The sequence below is a fragment of the Camelus ferus genome, chromosome 9, assembly GCF_009834535.1.
Source record: "Camelus ferus isolate YT-003-E chromosome 9, BCGSAC_Cfer_1.0, whole genome shotgun sequence".
In the NCBI taxonomy this organism is placed as follows: domain Eukaryota; kingdom Metazoa; phylum Chordata; class Mammalia; order Artiodactyla; family Camelidae; genus Camelus; species Camelus ferus.
The window spans coordinates 63,014,639-63,039,773 of NC_045704.1; the positions used below are offsets into that span (position 1 = coordinate 63,014,639).

Consider the following 25,135-nt stretch of genomic DNA (forward strand, 5'->3'; position numbering starts at 1 on the left):
ACGCAAACTCCCCAAGTCTGCATGCTGTTTAGTGATCAGCTTTGACCTAATTCTACTTCACAGCGTTTCCTTCTCTTTCCTACCTCCCACTACCTCCCACCCAGCTGCCAAGTATAGAGAGAACATGAAAACTTGGGCCAAATGGGAACCTGGACTATGAAAGCCTTTGAGAAAACAGCTGTTTGTTTGTTCATTTATCACCGTGTTTTTGCCCCCGTCTCATTTGATTACAACAGCCTGTGAGGAAGCATAATAATCCTTTGTGCTTAGACTAGTCTCCGCACGGGGATCGGCCATCCTTGATTTCACTTTGCAACAGCAACGTGAAGGCAAAACTGCCGTTCAAAGAGGAAGTGCTTTGGCCAAGAAGCACAAGGCAGAAATGGGACTAGAACCTGGGTCTTCACTGATTTCCTTGCCTTTTGATGTTTCAAATAGTTTTTTTTTTTTTTTCTGTGTAATCACTACTGCATCCGTCAGGATGCCTTTGACTGCAAGCAACAGAAAATTCAAGCCACATTTGCTCGTGTAACTGGAAATGCAGAGGTTGGGGGGCTTCAGAATCAGCCGAGGTCAGTGGCTGTGTGCTTTCTCTGTTCCTCTCTTGTTTCTTGCCTCCTCTGTGTCTTGGCTTCATTTGCAGGCTGGCTTCTCTCATACCAAAATGATTTCTTGCACTGCAAACTCCATACCAACACATCACAATGTTCAGAGGGGAAGAGTCTCTTCTTGTGTCTGTCTTAAGAATGAGGAAGATTATACCTAAGAAATCCCAACAAACAACACTGGTTGTGCCTCATTTTCTCAAATGGAAGCACACTTTGTGGCAGACATCTGTCCTACTTGTAGTCACTCTGGCTCTTTTGAACACTCATCCTTTAGGACAAGTTTAAAATTATAAGCCCCACCTCCCCAAGGCAGACACCAGATTTTACTCTCCTGACACAGACATGGGACTTTTACTCCAGTTGGTGATAGAAGAAGAAAAGTACAAAGCATGCTTCTCCTCCTTCCCCTCTCCTACCTCTTCCTCCCCCTCCCCCCTCCCACAGTGGAAGCATCAGTGATCACAGTAAATTCGAGCTCCTGGCACAGAAGCAGCCGGGGTACAGCCTGTGGCTCCCGCATCCAGAGCTTGGGGGTAGCAGCAGTTTTCTTGTAGGCTCTGAACTGTAGAGTGGTTTGGGCCAGCTTGGCCTGGAGCCTGGCTCTTCAGCTCTCCTTATGATCTTGTGAGCCATCCACTGTCCTTTGAAAAAACTTTTAAAGTGCTGAATCACCCAGAGTCAGCTTCTGTTATTGCAGCTAAAAACCTGATTGATCCACAAGCCCATGCCTGCTCACATGGTTTGGGTTGGACCTGTGCCCTCTGCTGACCAGCGCACGCCTGAGTTGCAAAGCCAATCTCATGGTGACAAGAGGGTTGGGATTGCCCTGCACCAATCCAGACCAGCTCCAAAGTTCAGGGTGAGATCAGCTTCCCAGGAAGCACAGAGGGATGGGTGTGAAACCTACATAAAAATCGGGACTGTGTGAGAGAATGGGAATGGGTGCTTCCTGGGAAGCCAACATCTGCTAAGCCCTGCCGTGGGAGAGGCTCTGCAGCTAAACATGTTCACCCTCATGACACTCCGTAAGGTAGGCGTTACCCCCATTTTACTGGCGTGGAAACAGACAAGGAGACATTAGGTACAAGATGATAGAATTAATAAGCTAGAATTCAAATTAGGTCTGTTGGACTCCGAAGTCATTCATACACTCATTTCACTCACTATATGATCAGCTGTGGTTCTCCTGGGACCCACTGAATCTGGTTCCAGTTATAGGTTGAGTTCAGGTTGGCTTCATAAGCCTCCTCATTTTTCTTGGGCCAGTGGCTACTCAATGGCTGCCAAGTTCTCCAGGTGTATGGCAAAGTACATGGGGCCAAGTAAACTGCAAGCCATCCTACAGCTGAGCCCCTCTCACTTGCTCTACTTACCTTCTCCCGTCTCTGCATCTCTTGCATTTCCTGTCACAGATTTACTAGGTTCTGCTACTCCAGCAGGCCTGGCCTTTCCCCTCATAATCTGGCTATGTTGTAGTCAATGACTGTCTTGTTTTGGGTGTCCATCATTCTCTCCAACTGCAACTTCATATTATTGCCTTAATTTCCCTTTGGGGGAAATTGGCCACTGTGTCTTACCTCCCCTGTGCTATGGGGGCTGGAGTGATCAGATCATTCCTCTCCACGACCCAGAGCTGGTGGGGGGAGCAGGAGTGGATACACAAATCTTGACCAATTGGAAGCTCTCTCCTGGACTCTGACTCTTGGGTGAGAGCCAGAAGGACAGTCTTCAATGGGGTGTAGGCACGAGCTTGTCCATGGGGTGGCCCTGCTCACTGACCTACCCATTTTGCAGGCAAGGCCTTCAGCCTCTCTCTGTGGACACCGGAAGTCTCCATGATCTTGCTAATTTCTTCTTTGTTTTAAAAGGGGGCAAGGGCAGTTTCTGTTGTTTACAATCAAGAACCCCAATCACAGCACATGACTCAGGAATTTCACATCTAGGTATATATCCAAGAAAAATGATAACATACATCCATGCAAAGACTTGGACACCAATGTTCACAGCAGCATTCTTCATGATAACCAAAATGTAGCAACGACTCAAATGTCCATGAACTAATAAAGGAGTAACTGAAACATGATAGATCCATACAATGGAGTATTGCTCAGCCATACAAAGGAATGCAGTACTGCTACAACACGAGTGAACTCTGCAAACATATACTAAGTGAAAGAAGCAGCACAAAAGGCCACATCTGTATCCTACTTATGTGAGATGTCCAGAACAGGTAAATTTATGGAGATAGAAAGTAGATTAGTTGTTGCCAGGGGCCTGAGGTGGGAGGATGATTACCGATGGATATGGCGCTGATACTGGTGGTGATAAATGGTCTAAAGTTGATTGCACTGTTGGTTGCCCAACTCTGTGAATATACTAAGACCCACTGAATTGCACACTTTAAAAGGGTGAGCTTTTTTGGTATGTGAGTTCTCTCTATATCAATATAGCTGTTATTTAAAAACAAAAGAGCCTAATCAAAATGCCTTCAGATGCAGGGAGCTCAAGGGCGGAGGTGGGCGACTGAGAAAATCACCACCCTGGGCTCTAGAAGATTCAGTCCTAACCCCTACTAAGGTCTGCATCTTGCCAACCTTAAATTTCACCCTTTTGGACCTCAGTTTTTTCAGCACTAATGTGAAGTGGCTTATGAGATCAATATTTCCCATACTTCAGTCATTTGTGAGCCACCTTCAATGATTTTTGTTGTATCATTGTGCCAACTGGATGATTATTTACCTAGTTCTTTAAATCAATGCATTTTTTTTAATTTCTAAAAAAAAATTCATAAAATCATGTGTTCGTTGTGTTGGTTGTATTTTCCCCAAACACATGAAAATCAACACTACACAGTAGAATTAGAGATAATGATCCAGGCCCCAGGTCACCAGCCCCGATCCCCACCACCTGGGAAACCTGGAGTAAGGTCCTGAAGTCGGGTCTACAAGCTGGCCCTTTGGGGAGACGACCAGGCCCTGCCTTCGCTCCTTCCTCAGCTAATGTGGACTTTTAATCACTGCCTCTTGGGACACGGCCTTGCCCTGTGGCCTAACCTCACTCTGGTTGTAGGAATTTCTGGCCACAGAAGAGAAGAGTTGTCCCAAGGCTGAGTTTAGTAACTTAGGGAGCACCTTTATTCATTCACGGGATACCCCCCGGAATGCTGGGAATGATTATTATTCTAATTTTACAGAGAGGGAGATTGTCTCGAAAACCTTCCCTAACATACCAGAAGAGAAAGAGACAGGATTCAAAACCAGATCTTTTCAAAATTCCTGCACTCTTTCAACTACATCATAATAGACCCTGGGGCCAGACATTTGCAGTCACCATTGAATCAGGCCATGCATGCATAGGCCACCTTTGCCTTCACTGTAGAGGAAAGGGATGCTAATGTGGCTTCTGAGATGAAAATTTGTATCCATTGAATTTCTAGCATTTCCATATATCAGTAATAAATAGTAACAGACTCCCCTGTACTTCCTTCGCGACCCACATCCCACTAATATTTATTCCCCACTAGTCAGGGACCATGTCTTTCTTACTCATCGCTGTGTCTGTAACACTTGGCCCAGTATTTGGCACAGAGTAGGCCCCTCATGAGTCTCAGTTTAATTTATGAATAGCTGCTCACCTCAAGAGTTCCTCTAGCTCAGGTGTATGAGGTTGGGAGGCGACATGGGGTGGGCTGAGACAAGCCCACAGGCAAGGGCAGGACTCACCACCGAGTCCAGGTGCCTGCACAGCAGGCGGGAGGAGGCCGGTAAGCCCCCCAGTCGTGTACCCTATGTGGATCGACATCATTCCCACATCTCTGCCATGGAAGCAGGCTGCTGCCGCCACCTGGGTCCATCTGTGGAGGTGGCTTCCACCCGTCCAGATCGGAGAGCAGAGCCGAGCAGTGAAGCGTTTATGCCACCCAACAAATTTGTGTTGACAGCCAGCCCCATGCAAAGCCCCGTGCCAGGCGCCGTGGAGGTAACAAATGTAAGTTGGCCCTGCACTGAGCCCCACTCAGGGCTCCCGAACAGACAAATCCACCAGCCCAGGTCTGCCAGTTCCTTGTGCACTGTTCCTTCCACAACAGCACCACCTTCCAACAGCGATGCCTGAGCTGCCAGGATTAGGAGCATTCTTCCTGCAGTGTCCTCTGGAAGGCTGAACCTGAGACTACGGTGAGCTAGTGCGAGGGTCCAGGGGAAGCATGACTCACCTCACCCCAGGGAGCTTCTAGTGGTGGCTGGGTCGGTAACTAGATGAGTTGGAGCGGGTAAGAGTCCTAGACCGGGCAAGATATGGGGTTAGTGCCTGGTGCACCGGGACAGAGGAAGGGGCAGGTGTGCTGTGTGTGAAGCGCGCTATTTGGGGCTTCAGTAACCTGGGGCTTTCTGGCTGGTTCTTGTCAGGGGAGAGGGCACTGCTCCCTAAGGAAACAAGCCCATAAGCTCCTTCCACAGCCCTAGCCCTTCTTGGGACGGACAATGACAATGGACCTGAAGGCTTCCTGCTTTCTGCTTCCTGCCATCAGCACTCTTTCCCCATGAGGTTTCTATCGTCTAGGCTCCCCGAATGCCAGGATGTGTCACATGGAATGACTGCACTCCCCTACGTAGGGTGTGCCACTGTGGACACAGTTGCCCACCCCATTCTGAGGCATCTCAGTTGTACAAGCAGATAGAGGATGGGAAAGCAGGCTACAGAGCTTTCAGGAATCCCAAGGAGATGATGTGATGGTTGGTCTACATGGGGTTTCCCAGCCTTAGCACTGCTGACATCTGAGTCAGATCATTCTTTGCCCTGCACACTGTACGATGTTTAGCAGTTTCCCTGGCCTCTACTTACTATGTAGTAGGGTGCAACTCCCCAGTTGTGACAACCAGAAATATCTCCAGACATTTCCTATGTCCCCTGGTAGGTAAAATGGTCCCTTGTTAAGAACCACTGTTGAATCAGCCTCATGTTTGAATCCGGGCTGTACCATTTGCTAGCTGAGTGAGCACTGCAGTTGCTTTAATCTGTGCCTCAGTTTTCTTATCTGTAAAATGGGGGTAACAATAATATCTTCCTCATAATAATGCTATGAAATAAGTTAATATGTGTAAAGAATAGTGTCTAGTAAATAATAACCACTCAATAAATGCTATTATTCTTATCACCAGAAACCAAGAGCAAATAATGTGGAATGTCAAAAATACTGCTCCATAAATCCTCACTGTAGTACAAAAACAAGAAATTAAATTAATTCTTTCATTTTCTGCCCTGCTTATTTTTGTTAAACTAGTTGAGGCAGCTTAAAATAAAAGCACACATACTATTGGGCAGTTTAAAAACTATTTTTTTTTACAACACAAGAGTAAATCATTTTAATATTTAAGGAAATCATACAGACAATAAGTAAGCACTAATATAACCTAGATTAATGAGGACAGAACATAAGTTCAAAAGTTTATAGGAAAGAATAACTTACCATGGAAAAAATGCTCAACAAAGATATAAAAATTTAAATAGCAACCAAAAACAGCCTATTAAAAATGCCACATTAACAGATAAGAGGCAATGAAATGGATATGTTCATATATTGCAGCTAGAAGTATGGTAAATTAAAATTGATTCAGAGATTAGTAACTATTAAAACTGGAGTAAAAACTAGAAAAGGGGAAGTTAATTTTACAGAGAACTCAAAATCAGATGGAGTGTTCACTTAAGCAATAAATAGAAACCAGAGCTTCCCAGCAGCCACTGCAAAACTAAAAACACAACCAACAGAACTCACAACCAGGACCTACCAGGTCCATCTGGATTTACATAAATGAGCACAGTCGACCATTTAACCATCTTTGTTTTCCCAACTTCCAAATAAGATGAACTTTGTTCACCAAGCCCAAAAGGAACTTTCATCAAGTGAGTCCTAACACAGGGTCTTGAGTAACAGAATTAGCAGTGTTTCAGCAGCAGCTCTGAGGTGATGTGACATGTGCTTCAGCTGCAATAAAAGCTTATTTAAAGCACCACACACAACTCTACACCCTGCTCCGGCCAAGAATGTGCCCCCTCCTCCCTCAGCAATGAATTAATTCCCTCAAAACGCCTGTCCCTCTAGTGCAAATTGGGGCTGGCAGGAGAAGCAGCCTCTCTCCACAGCTCGCCCAGCTGACCTGCAGGCCCCCTCCAGGCTGCCTGGCAGGGCTGGTGGCCAGGGCATGCGGCCAGCTGCCTAAACAGTCCTGATGGCTTGGCTCTCTGGCTACAGCCCCTCAGTAACGGGAGGCCCATAGCAGAGCCTGGCACTGAGGGCGAGGCTGCAGCCAAACTTCCCCAGCAGTGTGCTGAATAGCTCCCTCAGGGCAAGTAGGGAGGGGAAGGGGCCAGCTCTGAGCATGTGGAACAAAAGAAGTGGAGGCTCAGAGTGCCCTAAAGCAAAGGCAAAGTCACGTGAACAGACGTGATGAAAGCTGCTCCTTGCCCTTTAACCTCACTGTGCCTCAATTTCCTCTTCTGTAAAATGGGAATTTGTTAAAAGAATTTTATAAGTAAAGTGCTTAGAGCAATGCCTGGCATACAGTAAACGTTAGCTACTATTATTGTTATTATTTTTGCCCTCAGCTTTCTTCTGTGTACATCCTAGACTCAAGTAACACATCTCCTAGAGGAGTTCACAGTGCAGGGAGGTGATAGGAAGAGGTTTCTGAAACTTTTCATCACTGTGTAACCCTCAGCCTAGAGACGACTAATGGAGCCAAGTATTAGCCCATGATACGTTGGATGAGCCCCAAGCTTGGAGTCCGAGTCCAGCCCTGCCACTAACTTGTGCCCCGGTGTGAGGGCCCTGGGCCTTGCACAAGTCCTTGCTCCAATCTGGGCCTAGTTTACTCACCTACAAAACAGAGTGATGGGATTGAATAATTCCTAATGTGACTACACATTTGAATCACTCCAGGACATCACAAAATACGGATTCCCAGGCTCTGGCAACTGAATCAAGTCTGGAAAGGGAGACTGAGAACCTGCATTTTAATGAGCTCCTTGGAGAACCCTGATGTTCAGTCAAGTTGGAAAGCCACTAACTAGGTAAGTTCTAAGCCCCGCTCCGATATTCACTGTTCAATTAATCAAAGAGTCACAGAGCAAACACGGCTTGGAGCGGTCTTGGGCCTTAGGGGCCCGGTCAGATGGCCACTGGCCCTCAAGACAGCAGAACAGTGCTAGTGCCCCTGGCGCTCTCCCAGGGTTTAATCATCCCCAGAGGTGAGGAGTTACACTTTCTTTCTAAGCAAACACTCCATCTCAGCAAACCGCCTCCCACCCTGCTGGCTTTGTTCTGAGAGCTGTAGAGCAGGGCTGGTTGGTGCCCTTCAGCACAACCTTCACAACCTTGAGTGCTGCCTGAAGTCAGCCTGGTCCCAGTAATACTACTGGTGAGATGGCTCCTGATCTTGGCCCTTTCTTTCCATTCCCATTGCTGCTGCCCTAGTTTAGGCTGTTAATACCTCTTGTTTGCACTACATAAGAGCTTCCCAGCTAATCCTCTGCCCTTCCGTCTCTCCTCTCTTCAATCTTTCCTTCATGGCATCAACAGCTGTTTTCCTAACCCCAACTCCGACTGCATTACATCTCCAGCCCACAATCCTCCACATCTACCAATCAAACCCTAACTCCTCAACCTGTCACCTGAGACCTTTTAGAGCCTAAACCAGCCCACGTATTTGTTCTTATAGCTTATTTCATTTCTCTTCCATTATCTCCTTTGGCCAAGAGCCACTCTGGGCTACAGTTAACTTTCCGGAATATTTTTGACAGGGTTTTTCCCAAACTTGAATATCACAAATCTCCCACTCCCCACCCCTGCCTATTTTTCATGGCAAAATATGTACAGGTAACATCTCATGGATCCTAAGTGATTCACGGAACTCAGTTTGAGAAACAGTCTGTGCTCTTCCATCTGCTTATCAATGGCTTGACTCTCTATCCTGGGACCTGCCCAGGTCTTGAACTCCAGCTCAGAACCACCACCTAAGGTTGTCGTGCCTGCTCTCTCTCCACCTGTTTGTGAACACTGTCAAGATTCTACAGAGACATGGAACCAGAACACTACTGTGTCTCCACCCTTATTCCATATTTGCCTTCCTTCTTGAGCTGGTACCACATTTCCCCCAAAGTTGAATTGGTCCAGGTCCATCCTGATTTACTTACATGAGCATAGGTGGACCATTCAACCATTTTTGTTTTCCCAGCTTCCAAACAGACAGCCTCCTCTTCTCATTAGCAACCTTAGCAGGTACATATCTGCCTCTTGGGGTTACTCCCCTTTCCTGCATCTGTGACAGACATTGTTGATAGATCACAGCACCTTCTCCTAAGCCCCAGATATGATGATGTAGATTCAGAATCCTTCTCAACACGATTCCCCAGGCAGCTATTATCCATCAATTGAAATTGGCATGCCAGTTGAGACAGTCCTACTCACCACCAATGACCTAGTTGATAAAATAGCTAATGTGTTTAGTAGAAAAGCTCCGTTGAGTTTCGATTTCAACTCCTTTATGGAACCTTAAACTAGAGTAGTTTCTCGTTACATTCTATCTACTCCAAGTCTCTCAGGCTGGAGGATCTGGTCTGGGGTAAGGCTCTATCAGAAGTCTAATTTGGCATAAGAATGGGAATAAGACAGCCAAGGTCAGAAAGGCTTCAACTACGAACTGTCCTGGAGCACGGTCCACCTCCCATCTCTTTCTCTTGCCAAAACCCACAGAAGTGTCTGGTGAGTTGGCTGGTCTCTGGCCATAAAGAAAAGCATCTGAGAGGCTACAAAACAATGACAAACTACCCCAAGAAAGATGAATCTGTGGGGCAGAGAGCAATCGGAGATGGCTTCGATGTCCCTGAGCAGCGGGAAGGTTTTCACCTTGGCCTGAACCAATGGAACCATCATCAACGGAGCCGTGTGCAGTGGAAAAACTGTTATCTTCAGATAGCAGGCTACTCCAGTTTCTTCTCTCTCCTCCTCCCCTCCTCCTCCTCCAAGCTGATCACATTTCCTTGGTGATTTTCATGCTTCGTCAGTAGGTCTTAGGGGACAAGTATGAATTCCATAGGGACCTTGTCCATATAAACTACTCAGTACTAATGTTCTTTGTATGATATCTTCCTTCCTTTCCTTCTGCCATAAGCACTGGTTAAACACCTACTATGTGCTATGTGGTGAGCACTACTGTAGAGAAGAAAGCCCTTAAACTGCAATGGGAGCCACCAGGGAGGCTCTGAGGAGACAAAGATAATGTCACTGCTCTGATCTGCAGAAAAATGCATTTCAGGTTACTTTCTTCTTTAGATATTAAAAGAGCTGTAACTGAGTGGGAGAAAATTGAGAGCCTGACAGCTAGAATACAGGATTTCCAGGGAATTCTACAAAATCATGTAAAACCCCCATACGGTGAACACTAACCAGTCTCGAATCCAGAATACAATTGAGATCAGCAGAACACCTCCTAGCCTTTCATTATTACCAGCGACTGTTTAAATTGTTTTATATATACTAACTCTCTAAATCCCTACAATAATGCTAGAAATTAAATATCTTATTATCATCATTCAAAATAGGAGAAATAGAGATACAAAGAGGTTAAAGGACTTGCCCCAGGCTGGCAGCTTGGAGGTGGTGGAGCTGGGATTTGAATTTATGTAGTCTCATTGCAGAGTCCTAAGCTGTCTGAAGCAGGTACATTTACACAACCAAGAAAGTGCTAATTCATGGATTGGAATGGGGTGGGGTGAATAACAACTGGATGGAGCTTTTGATCCCAAGATATTCTATGAGTTAAAGATAAAAAGGTCTTGATAGCTGGGAAGCTCAGAGTGCCTAGCATCCCCTCACACTTTTAAGGAAGGCCTCAAAAGGGCCAGCTGCTCCCCTAGACCCACCATCTCCTGGTGTCCCCCTGACAGACAGCAGCCTGGTGCCCCAGTGCCTGACCCAGATTACAGTGCTCATGTTCTTGAGTATCAGATAGATCTGCATGGGTCCCTGTAATAGCAAACCATATTTCTGACTGGAAAACCACATAATGTAATTAGTATCCAGTGTGGCAATATTTATGGTCCTAGAAGCCTGGAGTCCTAACCTCTAGACTGGACTCTACCACCTACAGTCCCTTGATTTAGTTTCTTCCATCTGTAAATATTTGTTCATTCAGTAAACACTTTTAAGCACCTCTCTGTGCCAAGCACCACATGCTAAACCCTGAAACCACTAAGCTGAATTCAGGAGTTGCCCCAAAGGAACTCCCTATTTGGTGCTCGAGGCAGAGGGGGAAAGGGAGCTTTGTAAGGCACTCTCTCAGTCCTCTTAAGGCTCCAGAGCGCCGGGGAGGACCCCACCCTCTCCCTCCTCCCAGGAAGTTTGTGAGCAGCAAATGAGATCACACGGGGAAAAGTGCTATGTAAACAGCAGAGGGTAAGAAAGAGGTGTGGGGGGAGGGGAGGGGAGGTCTGTCACCCAGGAACTGTCGGCTATGCCTAGAGGCCGTGGCAGGCGGCTGGCCTTGCTAGTGCTCCGTCTGGGGCTGGGAGCCTGGGCGAGCCCTCCTGGACGCGAGGGAACAAAGCCTGAAGCTCTAGGCTCACTCTCCCAGCAGCCGAGCCCAAACGCTGCTGCCCCGGCCAGCTACTCTGGGCTCTGCCGAGGCGGGAACCTCAGCCCGTGTTACACTGTGTGGGACTAGGCGCTTTTGCGGCCCCGCGCCTCCCCCGATCTCTTCAGGGTTGTAACTTGAACGTGACAAAGGCCAGATCTCCCTCTATTGTGCAGTCCGAGAAGCCCGAGTCCCACGAATCCCCTTATATAAGGAATATGCAGGGAAATGGTGGCCCGAGGTGACGCCAGCCACTGCCATTCTCTGTGCTGAGGCGCCACCTAGAGGCCGGCTCTAGCTCAGACGACTGTGTAGGTACGGTTCCCAATTTGCCTGGGCAGGGGAAACCGAGGAAAAGAGATGTTCAAAGGACTAAAAGGCAAGAAAACGGCAGAGGACCCCATCAGTCCCTTCACTAGCCCCCCTGGACTTGCTGATGAGATAGTCAAGGGCTGACATGTCTCAGCTTCTCACTGGACAAGATTTCCTCCATGGCCAGGGACCAGTGTGAGAATGTCACTTTCTCACATACTCTGAACTGTAGATCCAAGAGCAAACTTGCCGAGAAAACCCACCAGTATACCCTGCAGCCCAGACCCCATCCCATCTGCCACTCCTCTCCTACCCCAAAGTTTAGACTCTTGGGCTAGCTTGGGAAAACGTTTTTTCAGTGGATAAGACCTCCTTTGGGGGAGAGTTTGCTGATTCTGCTTACATTTCTTGAATCAGCTATCCTGCATTGAGCATGAACACATATTTATGGTGGTCCATTTATTCAGAAGTAGCTGGATGAGCCTACAAAGGCATCAAAGATAAGCCAATACTTCAAAATCAGCATGGAGTTATTTTTGCCTGAGGAAAATCCAAGCCAGATGGTCGCAGAGTATCAAGAAAAGTAAGCCAAGCTCCCAAATTGAGCAAGGAGTTCCTTTTTTAAACCCTCTTACTTTAGGTTTTTCTCTTCAATCCTTTGCCAGACCTGCAATTTAGCTTCCTACTACTGGGCTTATTGAACTCTTAAGTATAACTGGGAAATAAGATACATAAAATATTTAAACTCTCATTGTCCATCAAAGGGTCCTACCTTGTTCGTGCTGCTTGGAGGCAGCTCTGTGTACAGCATCCAGGAAATGCCCACAGAAGTGACAATGCATCTTCACCTACAAACAGCTGCTGGTCCATCTTCAGACCCACAACAATTCAAATAAGAGGTAAACCCCGAGGAGCGCTGGGAAAACTAGAATGATGCTTGAATCTCTTAAAAATCTACAGCTGTTTCTCATGGATAACGTGCAGTCCCCTGACTGACAAAGGGCCCAGAAGTGAAGTTGCTATTTACTTCACCTGTACTCCCAAATAAGTCAGATTTACAAAAACTGAAGTTTGCTTCTCCCCAGTAGAAACAATTCCACTTGGTGCTCGCAGCACTCGACATGAGATCCTGAGATGAGGACTATTATCATTGCCGTCTTACAGAGAAAGAAACGGAGGCTAAAAGAAACAGTAATTCTCCTGCAAGTGCAGTAGCCGATTTGCAGTAGTCAAGTGTTCTGCCTCCAGTTTTCCCAGTGTCACTATCTCTCTTGGCATAAAGTCAACATAGTAAGTACTGAAGACTCTACTCTCCAAAGCAATGCAGTTTGCCACAGGCTGTTGCAAGAATTCTTACACAGTCATTAGGACTACACTCTAAGGTGGAATTTGTAGAACAAGGATGACTCTCATTCAGGAATGGTGCTTGTTGGAGGTCAGTTCACCCAGTACACTTTCTGGGACGCTCAATACTTCTCAGTTAAACAAAAAAAAATTTCTTCTGACTTTGTTTCACACTTCATTCCTTTTCATTTATGCTACACAGGCTCTTTGTCCCCCATTAAATCCCACGCAAGTGTTGCAATTATTATTCTCTGATAAAGTGAGTTTCCTTCTGGGAGAGTTAAGAAGAACCAGTAAACAACAATTGGAAGAAACAAAGATACAATGGGGACAGTGGTGTGAGGATGGCTCTCTGTGCCCAGAAAAACCATAGTATTTCAGAACTGGAAGGAGCCTTTGAGAGCATCTGATGACAGTGCAAATGCTCTCTTGACAGATGGAATCAAGATGCAGCAGTCAAGCGACTTCCCAAGATCACATGGTCGATGAGTGGCTGGTCAGAACCCCAGTCCAACTGATTCTTAGCTGAAGGCATTTTTCATTTAACCATAGTTTCAGGAGATTGTATTTTGTTTCTGAATAAAATCCAGTTAGGGACCCAAATCTCCAGGACTAATCCTGAGATGATTCTTTGGGGAAACTGCTGACATTCCCCATCCTGAGCTGTTCCAGATGGGCAGGGCAGGGCTCGGAAAGTGGAGGAAAGGGAAGAAGAATGCTCCATTCTGAGTGTCCATAACAATAACTAACAGCAGCGAAAGTTTACTGAGCACTGCGCTTGGTACTGTGCTTAGTACTTTATATGCATTAGCTCCTCCGAACAACCATATAAGGTAGGCATGATTCTTTCCACTTTACAGACAAGGAGAATGAGGCACAAGGATCTGGCTTAAGCTTTCACAACTTGTAAGAGGTGAAGGTAGGACTGGAACAGCTCCGTTCTACACCAAAGGCAGTGTTCCAAATCACTGATGTAAAAGCCATATGGTGAATGCAGAGCCCAGGAAAACGCAAACTTTGGCTGACATAGGGAATCCTCGTCTACCAGTCAGCTGTCCCTGCAGAAAACTGCAGCCCTTGCCTAGCTGAAAGGGCATTTCCACCACAGATGGCAGACTGGGGACTTAGGAGTTTATTTTCTTGCTTCTTCTGCCCAAACTCTCTTATTGGGGGGGTGGGGGCAGAGTAGGAAGAGCAAAAAGGACGAAAACATTCAGGACTGGAGGTTTAGCAGGGACAGGAAGAAAACTGAACAAGTTTTCTTTCTAAACCAAAGGTTTTCTGAAAGCCCACCCTGCCTTCAAGAGCTATAGAAGAAATCCTGTGCCGTTCTTAAGTTCTTGCACCACCTCAGTAACCATGTCACTAACAAGTCTTGGGCTTGCATCTGCTAGAACTTGGATTAGACACAAGGAAGGACTTCCGGGAAAAATGAACCAGTCACCTTTGTAAGTTGGAATTTCTCTTTATAAAATCCCTTTCCCGGAGTGAGGAAAGTAATGTACCCAGCCAGCAACTAGGACCTTCTCTAAATTAAGGCTGCCCAAAGGAAGAAACACCGAGACTTTCGACAGAGGAAGACGAAGAGGCAGTTTTCAAACTTCTTGCCTCCCTGGGTATGAAAGTCTTTTGAGCTCAAAGGACCTTTAGGAAATTTCACAGGTAAGAAAGGCAACTAATGTTTAGAAAAGGTGTCAGAGAAAACTGGTGCTTTTGGAGGAGTGGGGCCCTGGAGGCAAAACTCCTGCCAACATGATGCATTGCTTTTTCCCCAAAACTGCAATTTATTGTGATTTTGTGCTTCTCCAAAAGTCAGAAGTTCTCAGCAAGACACACTTGAATCTTAACCTTAAGTTCTTTTTCAATAAGCACATCTGTGTGGTCCCTGAGTCACCCCTAGGTTACTTGTATAAAGAACAGGACCCTGGAAGCAGCAGTAATTCACTGTTTGACGATAATTGTATTTCTTCTCTGCACTAGCTGTTTCTGGCATAGAGCAAAAACCCGTGCACTTGTCTCTGGAGCTCGCCCAGAATAAATAATTCAAGCTAGCCTCTATCACTGCCGACCTTAATCACATGCCTATTGTTTTTGAGACAGGAATTCACACAAGCTTTGATGGAGCATTTTAAAAGGGCACAAAATTGAACTACTTGATCTGCCATGTGACCCAAGAGCAGCCAGTCATGCCACATCTGGGATTCTACTTGTTGATTTAAAAACCTGGCTTCTTAGGAGAGAATAGCTTAAAAGCACTTACTCTGGAATGCTCCAAATACCTTGCTTCTTTGTTTCCAAATGTACTCAATTTACAGTCATTGATGTTGGAAACACATGTCAGTTTCTTACATCCTGGCAAGGACCGTTCAGCACTGCAGTCCCTTTCGTTGGAATCAGTGAGGCTGGAGATGTGCGGGCATCAGAACTGCAAGCCAGCCAGCCAGTGTGTTTGTTGGTTTCATTTCCAGTTTCTCTCCAGTGCTTTTCGGTATATAAAGCGCCGACTGGGGTCACAGAAGCAGCAGCAGCAGCTCAGCAGCAGACCATGGGCTTTGGATCATGTTACCGTAGGCAACTCAAACAGCCTGACCTATAAGAAAATGCTACTAACCTGGCTGGGTTATTGGAAGACTGTATTAGTTTGCTCGGGCAACCGTAACAAAATACCACAGACTGGGTGGCTTACACAACAGAAATTAATTTTTTCAGTTCTGAAGTCTGAAAGTCCAAGATCAGCGTCAGCAGGTTTGGTTTCTTCTGCGGTCTCTCTCCCTGGCCTGCAGATGGCTGCTTTCTCTGTGTGTGTCCTTCTCCCGCCTGGTCTGTCTTCTGAGCACGTGCGGGTCTGGTGTCCAAACTTCCTCTTCTTAGGACACCAGTCATATTGAATTAGTCTACCCTAAAGACCTCGTTTTAACTTAATTACCTTTATAAAGACCTTATGCACTCGCATTCTGAAGTACAGGAGAACAGGGCCTCCACATATGAATTTGGGGAACACAATTCAGCCCGTAACAAAGACTAAATGATGAAGTAGGGCCTTGATAAAAGCTCACATTTTTACTTTCTTTGACACGGAGAAAGAATCCGTGCTTTGGAATCACAAGGCATAATCTCAACTCCTGGTTCTACTGCTTGCTATTTATGTGAATTCGGCCCAAATTGCTTAACCTGTTTCAACATCTGTAAAATGGGAATGAGACTACCTCCTTCAAAGGGATTGTTGTGATAAAGTGCTGATCATATAAAGTGCTTAACAGTATCTGAAAGGGGTCGGCAGAATGCGTTTGCTATTACTGCATTATTTGCTCCCAGCAGTAACTGTGACTAATGCTTCCTACTTGTCTTTTTGTCAAAGAGCTTTGGCAACTAGCCTTGATGATGGTCTGTGAACCAAATAAACAAAGTGACCAAACTTGGTCCTAGAGATTTCAAGAAAGGTTTCTTGATTGGCTGAGCAAAGACAGCAGCAGAGGGGGCAGAAGGAACAGTGCCAGCAGAGCCTTACAATAGCAATTACACAAGGCCACATCAGAGCCCAGGGCATCAGACCACCTCCTTCCCAGTATGACCACCCATGTGCTTCCTCTTTCCTCAGCCTATCTCATGGCAGAATTTCCCTATAACAAAAGGCACATGCAGTCCATCCCAAGAGCACTGGCCAGAAAGATGGCAGGACTGCACATAAGCCTCATGTTACAAAGGACTGTACCACACAAGTGAGGAGCTTCGGGGGGGGGGGGGCGGTGGCTGAGCTGAAAGGTGTTGTAACTATTGCTTCGAGTCAGGGAAGCTTCTAGACAGAAGCCCAGTTCTCAGTTTCAACCACTGCAAATTAGGAGAACAAAAAGGAATGACCAGAGATAAGAACAACCCCATTATAACACATAATCATGTTGCTACATGGTAACAGCAATGCTACTCCAAAAGTGGTCTGCAGATCTTGCCTGTCTGGCAACTACTTGCCACTGGTCCATGACAAAGCACAAAATGAGCACTTAGAAACTTCGACAGCTGTTTGACAGTCACTTTATACATTAAATTTATAATAAAAACTTCATGCTTGCGGGGAGGGTATAGCTTATGTGGCAGAGCACATGCTTAGCATGCCCAAGGTCCTGGGTTCAATCCTCGGTACCTCCTCCAAATATAAATAAACCTAATTACCTCCCCCTCATAAAACAGAGGGGAAAAACAAAAACAAAAACCTCATGCTTTTGTGTCCTTTGATTTCATTTTTCTAGAAATTCTTTCTTACTGTATTTTACAAAAGTATTGGTCCATAGCAACAGGCCCTAGAGCACAGACAGCTTCAGCACTGGTTACAAACTTCTAAATAGCTTTGAGAGCAAGCAAGCATCTTTCGTAACTCAGCAGGACACCACTACTTGGGCCACAGGACATCTCACTGCAAAACAAAAAATGTAAGACCATGGCATTTTTCTTCCTTCTACCTAATAAGAGAAGAAAGTGAGAGCCTGTTTTCCCATCAGGAATAAAGTAAAACTCAATGCCTGGTATACATTCCCGTCCAAACCTTCACCATACTGATCAATGTGCAGAGGGCTTTTATTCAGATGTTTATGAAGACCATAGACACAGTATCTGTTCAGAACTGGAAGGTTATCACAGTGGGAAAAGTCCTGAATGTGAGTCAGAAATTCTGGGTTCAAATCCTGATTTTACTGCCTAAAAGCTTTTTGACATTGTTTAAGTGATAATCTCACTGAGACACTTTTTTAACTACAAAAAGTGGAGATTAAAATTTCTGCCCAATCTACGTGAAGAGTGTTGTGGATTCAAATAAGATAATGTCTGTGGACCACGCCTCATAAAGAACAAAGTGCAGCAAAAGTGACAGTGGGGTAAGTTTTGGGAGCTCAGCCTTCAAAGAGTTGACAGACTCAAAGGAAATCGCCCCTGACATGGCACCACGAGGAAGCTGACCAGAAGACTCACGTTCTTCAAGTATCTTGTTAAAGACTTAGCAAGTTAGAAAACTGCCTTCAAATTCTTCCTGGTGCAAAAATCACTTACTTTCTAATGAACTATGAGGTGTGTCTGTCCCCATCCTGCCAGGCATCCAGCACGAGGTTGGAAGGGGACAGCCCGCAGTGCCCACCCTGGAGTGGCTCACAGGGTGGCGCCAGTGGCAGGTGAGGCAGTGTGTGACTCTGAAACACGGTGAGAACTAGAGAAGAACTCGTCTCCATTTTAACTTGTACAGCTATTTGGAGAAACCTCTCAAAAGGACCGCAAACTTAAAAATGGCACCATTTCACTCCTGTCCTTGAGGCAAGAGAAGACCAGACAATCATGATGTATTTTAGCTTTATTGAAGACATATTACAATAGACAAACAAGTAGACAAACACATGCTTTATAAAATATACATTCTCATGTGTGAGAAAATATAAATACATACTAGGAAAGGGCCACACTGAACAACTTGGCTTATAACTCTTTAGGTACATCCAGTACCAGGGCTGCTCAGAAAAACACCCTCTGACAGGGGTAAAAAGGGAGAACAAGGGCAAAGGAGAGGGTAGAAGTAGTCTCTCTATGGATCAAGAGGCCACTTCAAGTAGCCAAGAGATATTCCAAGAGCACTTGACCACCTGATGATCAATTTCTCTTTCAAGACCGTTACGGTTGACAGAAGATCACTTTGCTCCTTACATTTGAAAACAGGCTCAAATCAAGCTGTTTTTTCACCTTCACTCCACCCGTCAGTGGAGATTATCATGACTGCTAAGAAACACTCAACACAACCTTGAGGGCGCAGGTCCAAATACTACTTTTCACAGATGCGTGCACACGCGCGCACGCACACACACACACACAAGCACACCTTACTATCCACAAAACCTCCAGGTGATCTGTGGGCTTTCAGGTGCCATTTTATTAAGAGACGCTAGTAATATATCTCTTAATTCAGAACATGTTATTTTTGTCAACAAACTAGATAGTTGCTCAAAAGAGAAAAGAAAGAACAAAGAAAAAAAGAAAATTAAGGCTGATGTTGGCTTAGATTGTACTCAAAATGAAAATTTTTAAGTTAGAAGAAGCAAGAGGGAAAAACATCTGCCAAACTGAACTGGGAAAGAGGCCATGTAACAGAAAAATGAAACATTATTTACAGGTTGCCAAAAAATCTTAGCTCAACTTTCTAAGGTCCAACTGTTTCACAATTACCTCTGCAATCTGCATCAAGAAGCAAAATAAGAAATGGAGGATGTAGCATAAAATGACAGCAAATTTGCCTCTGTTGCTCCATTACCCACTTGGCATTTCTGTGGATATTAAAATGATAAGAAAAGGCCACAACACACTTGGGTAAAATACTGGGTATAAGACCTCATAATTCCAACCCCATTTCAAATGGAATCCCACTGATAAACAGAAACAGGAATAAAAAATTAAAGAGTAAAAGGGAAGCTATATTACAGGCTTTAAAATTTTTTATTATGATAATACCATTTGAGTTAGCAACTAGTTATAGATTTTCTCAGAAGAATAAGCCCAAAGTTTCATGTTTTCAGCCATTAACACAGAACAGGCTCCTTTTGTCAACCAAAGAACATAATCCTTACGTTAAAAAAAAAAAAACTTTTTAAGTGCTCTACACTTACTGCATATAAAGGATTCTGAAAGACCAAGTTCTAAGACTGTCAGATTGTTTCTAGAGATTTCCAATGATAAAACTGAAAGAAGCTTGAAAGTCATCTTACCCAGTTTCCATCTCAATGCAGAAATTTCTTCAGTGCTATTAACAGATGATTATTTAGCTTCTGTGTATACTTCTCTCACAAAAGGCTAATTATTCCAATTGTCTGACAAGTCTAGTTGTTAGAGTGTTAGCTTATATTGAATTATTGGCAACTGTATACTGCATCTCCCTGTAACTTCTAACCCACTGATATGGCCCCTGTCCTCTGCAATAAAGAGAATGAATCTAATCCTTGTTTCATATGACAATCCTTTAAATATCTAAAGACTTTTATCATCTCTCCCTTTTCTTAGGAAAATGGATAACAGAATCCAAGCTGCTTGACATCTTAATGTTTCTTTTACAACCTCCCAATGGGCAATGGGAAGGCAGCTGTTTTTAAATATGAAAGTCACCTTACAGAAGAATATACATTTAAAGATTTCTTAGATGGCACATTAGAGGGAATGGCACACTGGGCTCGGTTTCTGGGATTTCCTGTGCTACAGAGCAACCTGCATACTAGGGAAAGCACTTTAGAGGCCATAGGGTGACAGGAGGCCAATGGGTTAGATGTAGACTCTGTGGCAACAGGGCTTGAAGTACAAGGAAAATGTTCCTCCTTCTTCCAGGTAGACTTACAAAATCAGTCTAAGAGGGCAACAAACAAATTAAGAGAATTTATGTATCCCTACGGATATGAAGTGGTAATTTGGTGGGGGACAGAGAACATTTCTTCAAGCATTTTAGCTTCCCTTGCTTTTGCAACATTTCTGATCAAATTGGTAGGCAGACTTTACACTGCTGGGAAGAAACACTGATAAGCCACTAATCCTGTTTATAGTCGAGCATCTGCTTGGTCAGAAACATATGCAATAATGAGAAATTTTAGGAATTCCATCTTCTAAGATTAGAATTTATTAATATTTTTTTTTAAGAGCAGGGGTAGGCTATCCACATTTAAACAAACTCCTGACTAGTTTTTTAGGCAAGCTAGCAGTATCTGGGAGGACATCTCAACTGTTCACGTTGACATAAAAGAGAACCTGGCCACTGAGGAGACCAGACTGGCAGCACTGGCAGCAGAAGGACCACTGCCAAGGCAGAGACAGCACTCACATTTAGAGCACTGGTTCGCAGCCTGTTTACCGTCCTCTCACATATGACAGCTGATGCACACTTGCAGCCTGGCTCTAACTCCACTTTTTCACTGAAGAGAGTCCGTCAGAATGTGAGTAAGAGTATGTAATTGCAGGGATAACCTTGAATACACTGGAAAGGTAGGTGAGCCACAAACTAGTTACCGATTAGCTGTGGCTCACCCCTGCACTGACTCTGATACCCCTGTGTGCTTTACACTAGCCTTCAGACCTGCTCTGCTGGACAGCAATGGGTGGTTCTCAATCAAGGTTCTTGACGTTTACCGATACTGTTTTAGAAGCCAAGTATTTCTTCTTCTCATGAGTATTTCTTAGAGCATTACTCCTGCTACAGAGGAAGTAAACCTGGCTCAAGTCAGAGTAAGCAGCATCACTCCTGTTCTACTCTAACAAACATTTCGTGAGAGCAGCTTTTTATTAGAGTAGATAATCCTCCCTGATTCCTGGAGGGATCACAGGTTCACAGAATGTTACAGCTGGAAAGGGCTTTAGAGCATCTAGTAAAATGCCCTCAATTTCATAAATGAGAAAGTGAGGCTGAGAAGTGAAGGGACTTGCCCTCGATTACACAGCTAGTAAGCAGCAGAGCTAGGAACTGAATCAGGCTTCTTGATTCTAAGTTAGTCCAGTACAAACTACACTGCAACCTAGAAAGCAAGAAGGATCACAAATTGAAGGGAGAGGAAAACAGTGATATTTAAGAAGATCAAAGTGAAAATGAACAGAGGCTGAAAGTTTAAAAAGGAAAAAGAGAAAGGCATGGTGGTTTAAAACAGCTAGAAAAGTGCTGCTGCCTATGGGAGAAAAACCTTAGGATTGACAACTAGAATGAAAAGAGCTGAGAAATGACGTGAGCTTAAAATCTTTGGAATGCACAGTGACTTAGAAATAGATATTTTCATTAAAGTGATTGAAGTTATCTAGTGTGCAACTAGTCCTCACTAAATCTAGAGGACAAAATCTGAGAACCTACATAAAGAAATCTGACAGCAGAAAGAAGAGCTTTAGTACACTACACTCTACTGAAGCACTGAGTCTTGTTTACATAAAGCTTTTTGCGATCAGAAATTCAAGAAAACTTTTTGGCTTAACTAATCGTTCGTAAAAAACAAGGACCACTCTAAAGCTTTATGCTATAAGAATTTCTGCATGTTCTTCTATTCCCAAAACAATTTCCGCATTTCTTCTACTCCCAAAAGCACTCTTCTCAAGATACACTGTGCATTGGTAGAAGAGACATTATTAAAATACACACACACACACACAGGAAAAAAACAATCTTTGGTTTCCTCAGTCAACTAAGTATTTTGCTGAAAGAAGACATTCTCAAGATAAGTTTTCCTTTCTGTGCATATGGCAATGACAAAAATGCTAATCTTTTGAAAGAGACTTTTTATGCTAGAAAGATTACCTGGCAATTGTAAACACATGACAAATGACTAGAGGTATGAATCTTTAGGTATGAAGTGGTTAATTACACCATGACTGTGTCTATGTGCACGCAACCACTAGGCACCCTGCCCCTATGCATATACTTCTATATGTATTTAAACATTTAAAGACTTTAGACTCACTAAACCAAGTTGTACAAAATCCGTGGTCTGAGAAGCTGCTGTCAATTATAACTGGACGTTACATGTAATTTTGGCATATCAAAAATATTTACATTGCAACCAACACATATGCTCAATGATACAAAAATTATTTATAAATGCACATATTATTTACAATGAGATCCCTGGGCAATAGGGACAAAAAAAAAAAAGAGGGAGAGAGAAGTAGAGAGAGAGAGAGAGAGAGAGAGAGAGAGACTCACAAGAATACAAAACCTTTGACCTGGTTAACAGTTTGGTCAAGTCTGAGATTCTTGTCAAAGACCTTGAATATCAAAGCCCCACGCTCAACTATATGCTTAAAACCACTGCAGAGTCCCAGGCACATTACGCAGAGGGCTCCAAAGTCATTTTTGTTCCTTGGAAGGCAAAACAGGACAGCAATGTTTGCTCAGGATCATTCTGCGGGTTGAGACAACCCAGGATGTTAAGCAGCACTGAGACTCCTCCTACTAGGCAATGCGCGCCTGGGCACGTCCTGGCAGAACCACCAGAGACACTTCTGCCCTCTACCTTCCTCTGCCCGTGCTGCACACGTTTTATTAGAGGTACCCATGTCTGTCAGCCGTTACCTTTCTTTGTCCAGTGTAAGCCCGAACAAATGTAACTGCAGACCAAGAGTAAAGCAAACACTGACTTTGGGGTTTCTTCTGAACTCTGAGGTAGTAAATACAAAATTAACTAATTTGAGTCTTTGCCCAGATTTCATCCTGGAGTGAGTTTCACGTGCCCTCACTACCATCTTGAATGTTCCGAGTCCTACTAAAATCAAAAGCATGGTCGTGTAACCTGTGACAGGACACAGGGGATGGGGAACAGTCTGGATCATTCTCCGCCAGGCCCTCGTTTTGATGGAGTTGTGGTGACTCAAGGACTGACTGCTGGGAAAAGGGAGGATGAGGCAGACCTAGTTCTTTGCTTACGTTCCACAGAGGCCGCTGCAAGGTTTCTGAGGATGAAAGAAAATAATTATCAGTGGTGAGTGGAAGTTCAGAATTAATTTTCTAAAACTTAATTTTCTTTTTTTTTTAACATTTTTTATTGATTTATAATCATTTTACAATGTTGTGTCAAATAAAACTTAATTTTCTCCTAATCAAGTTCTCAAAGAAATAAAGATGCCCAATATCCCTGATTAAGGAATGAGATCAAATGTATACTTGCCAGCTCTGGCAACAGCTAAGATAAGAAAACAAAACAAAAACTGGATCCATGGTCTTTCAAACCGTTCTACTCAACAACTTTACCAATTATTTACTGAGACCATGCTGTGTCATCTACTCTCACCTATTATTTATCAAAAACAAAACTCTTTAGACATATGGAAATAGACTAAATGAGAATTAGTATCCATATCATAAAGTTGCACAATACATAGACAAAAATCACTAATTCAGTGCAGTCATTACATCTTCAAATAATAATTAAATGCTTATTTTTAAAAAAATCATTTAAAAAATAAATGACCATTCCCCTCTAGCTTCTAGCATGCCGATAATTCTAATAACAAAATAATAACCAAAAGCTGGTTATTTTAAATCAGGTTATCTACACTCTGGCTTCAAAAATATGCATTTCTCATCCTCCTTATTTACAGCAGTGGTGAGTTCTTTCCCAGAGGACATTTACTGAAAGTTTTATTAACTTTATGGGGGCATTTTGGAAAAAGCTAGTGAAATATTCTGAAAACACTCAGAAATAAAAATAAAACCCATGTGCAAGGTAAACTAGGGCAGGGTTTCTCAAGCTCTAATATGCATACAAATAACCTAGGGATCGTGTTAAAATACAGACTCTGGTTCACTAGGTCTGCTGCGAGACCTGTGTTCTGCATTTCTCACAGGCCCCTAGGTAATGCTGCTGCTGACAGACCACACTCTGGGGAGCAAGGAGCTGGAGCACCCTAGGTGAGGAACGAGCAGCACATCAAAGCACTCTCATTTGTTGATTCCCTCACTTACAGACCAGATTAACAACTGCGGTATCCCCAAAGCTGGGGAAAGTTGCACTGCAGTTTAGTTCTACTGTTTTTTGTGTGTGTATATTTCTTCTAGGACAGGGGAAAGGGGTCTAGTGTTGGTGCATTTCTTTCATGCACACATAATTTTAAGACAAGAGACTAGCTTCAGTAACAGGTTATTTTTCTCTGACCTATCCCCTCTCCAGAAGTCTTCAGAGTTGGTCTCTTAACTAAGAACAACAAAACACATCTTAAAAGTCCACAACAGGTCACTGACTCCAGCCAGAACCATCCCTGGAAGCACCACTACACACTGTCTTCCTCTGTAAACCCACCCTATTTCCAGTGTTCTTCCATTTCAGGATGACAGGAGGGTGACAGCTGATGAAAAGACTAGGTGGACAGAAGACATGCTCAGTAGTGCCCCTCATGGTCTAGAAAGAGTTTTGTTTCATTTTACTTTGCTTTACTGACTGCATTGTTATCAAATGTCTCATCTGCACAATATAACATGTGTTTCTTTTCCTGAGCCACCGTCCCGAAACTGCTTTCCCACCAATGGCCCTGATGATAATACCTCACAGATGAAAGCAAACAACAGCCAATTGTACTGACAATCAATATCTACCTGACAGGACAGCAACCAAATAAAATATTTTAAAATCTTCTCAGTGAAAACCTTCAACAAATTATGTCCAAATTATAACCAAAACATTTTAGATCTCCATTATTTAAATAAAGATGGAAGAAAAAATTAACACCTATATGAAACTTTTTAATAGGAACTTTTTCTGTATGGCT

General features: G+C 44.0%; 1 protein-coding gene and 1 long non-coding RNA gene across 8 annotated transcripts in view; one reads left to right on the forward strand and one right to left on the reverse strand.

Annotated features, from left to right (window-relative positions):
* The first annotated feature begins 1,514 nt into the window (after positions 1–1,514).
* LOC106730028 lies at positions 1,515–16,327 on the forward strand. 4 transcript variants are annotated; one of them, XR_004322626.1, is made up of 5 exons: positions 1,515–1,638; positions 4,435–4,595; positions 4,696–4,783; positions 7,546–7,676; positions 12,313–16,327. It is a non-coding gene; the product is annotated as an uncharacterized LOC106730028 (long non-coding RNA). The 4 variants fall into 4 exon arrangements; XR_004322625.1 differs by having other exon boundaries at positions 4,438–4,595; XR_004322624.1 differs by lacking the exon at positions 4,435–4,595.
* A 4,169-nt stretch (positions 16,328–20,496) lies between these two features.
* LRIG2 (leucine rich repeats and immunoglobulin like domains 2) overlaps positions 20,497–25,135 on the reverse strand; it is a 49,095-nt gene continuing 44,456 nt past the window's right edge. For all 4 annotated transcript variants that reach the window (XM_014561883.2, XM_006187846.3, XM_032486999.1 and 1 more), the window contains one exon: positions 20,497–23,323. In XM_014561883.2, the coding sequence (XP_014417369.2) occupies positions 23,097–23,323 (227 nt within the window). In that variant the 3' untranslated portion in view covers positions 20,497–23,096. The remainder of the gene's footprint in view (positions 23,324–25,135) is intronic.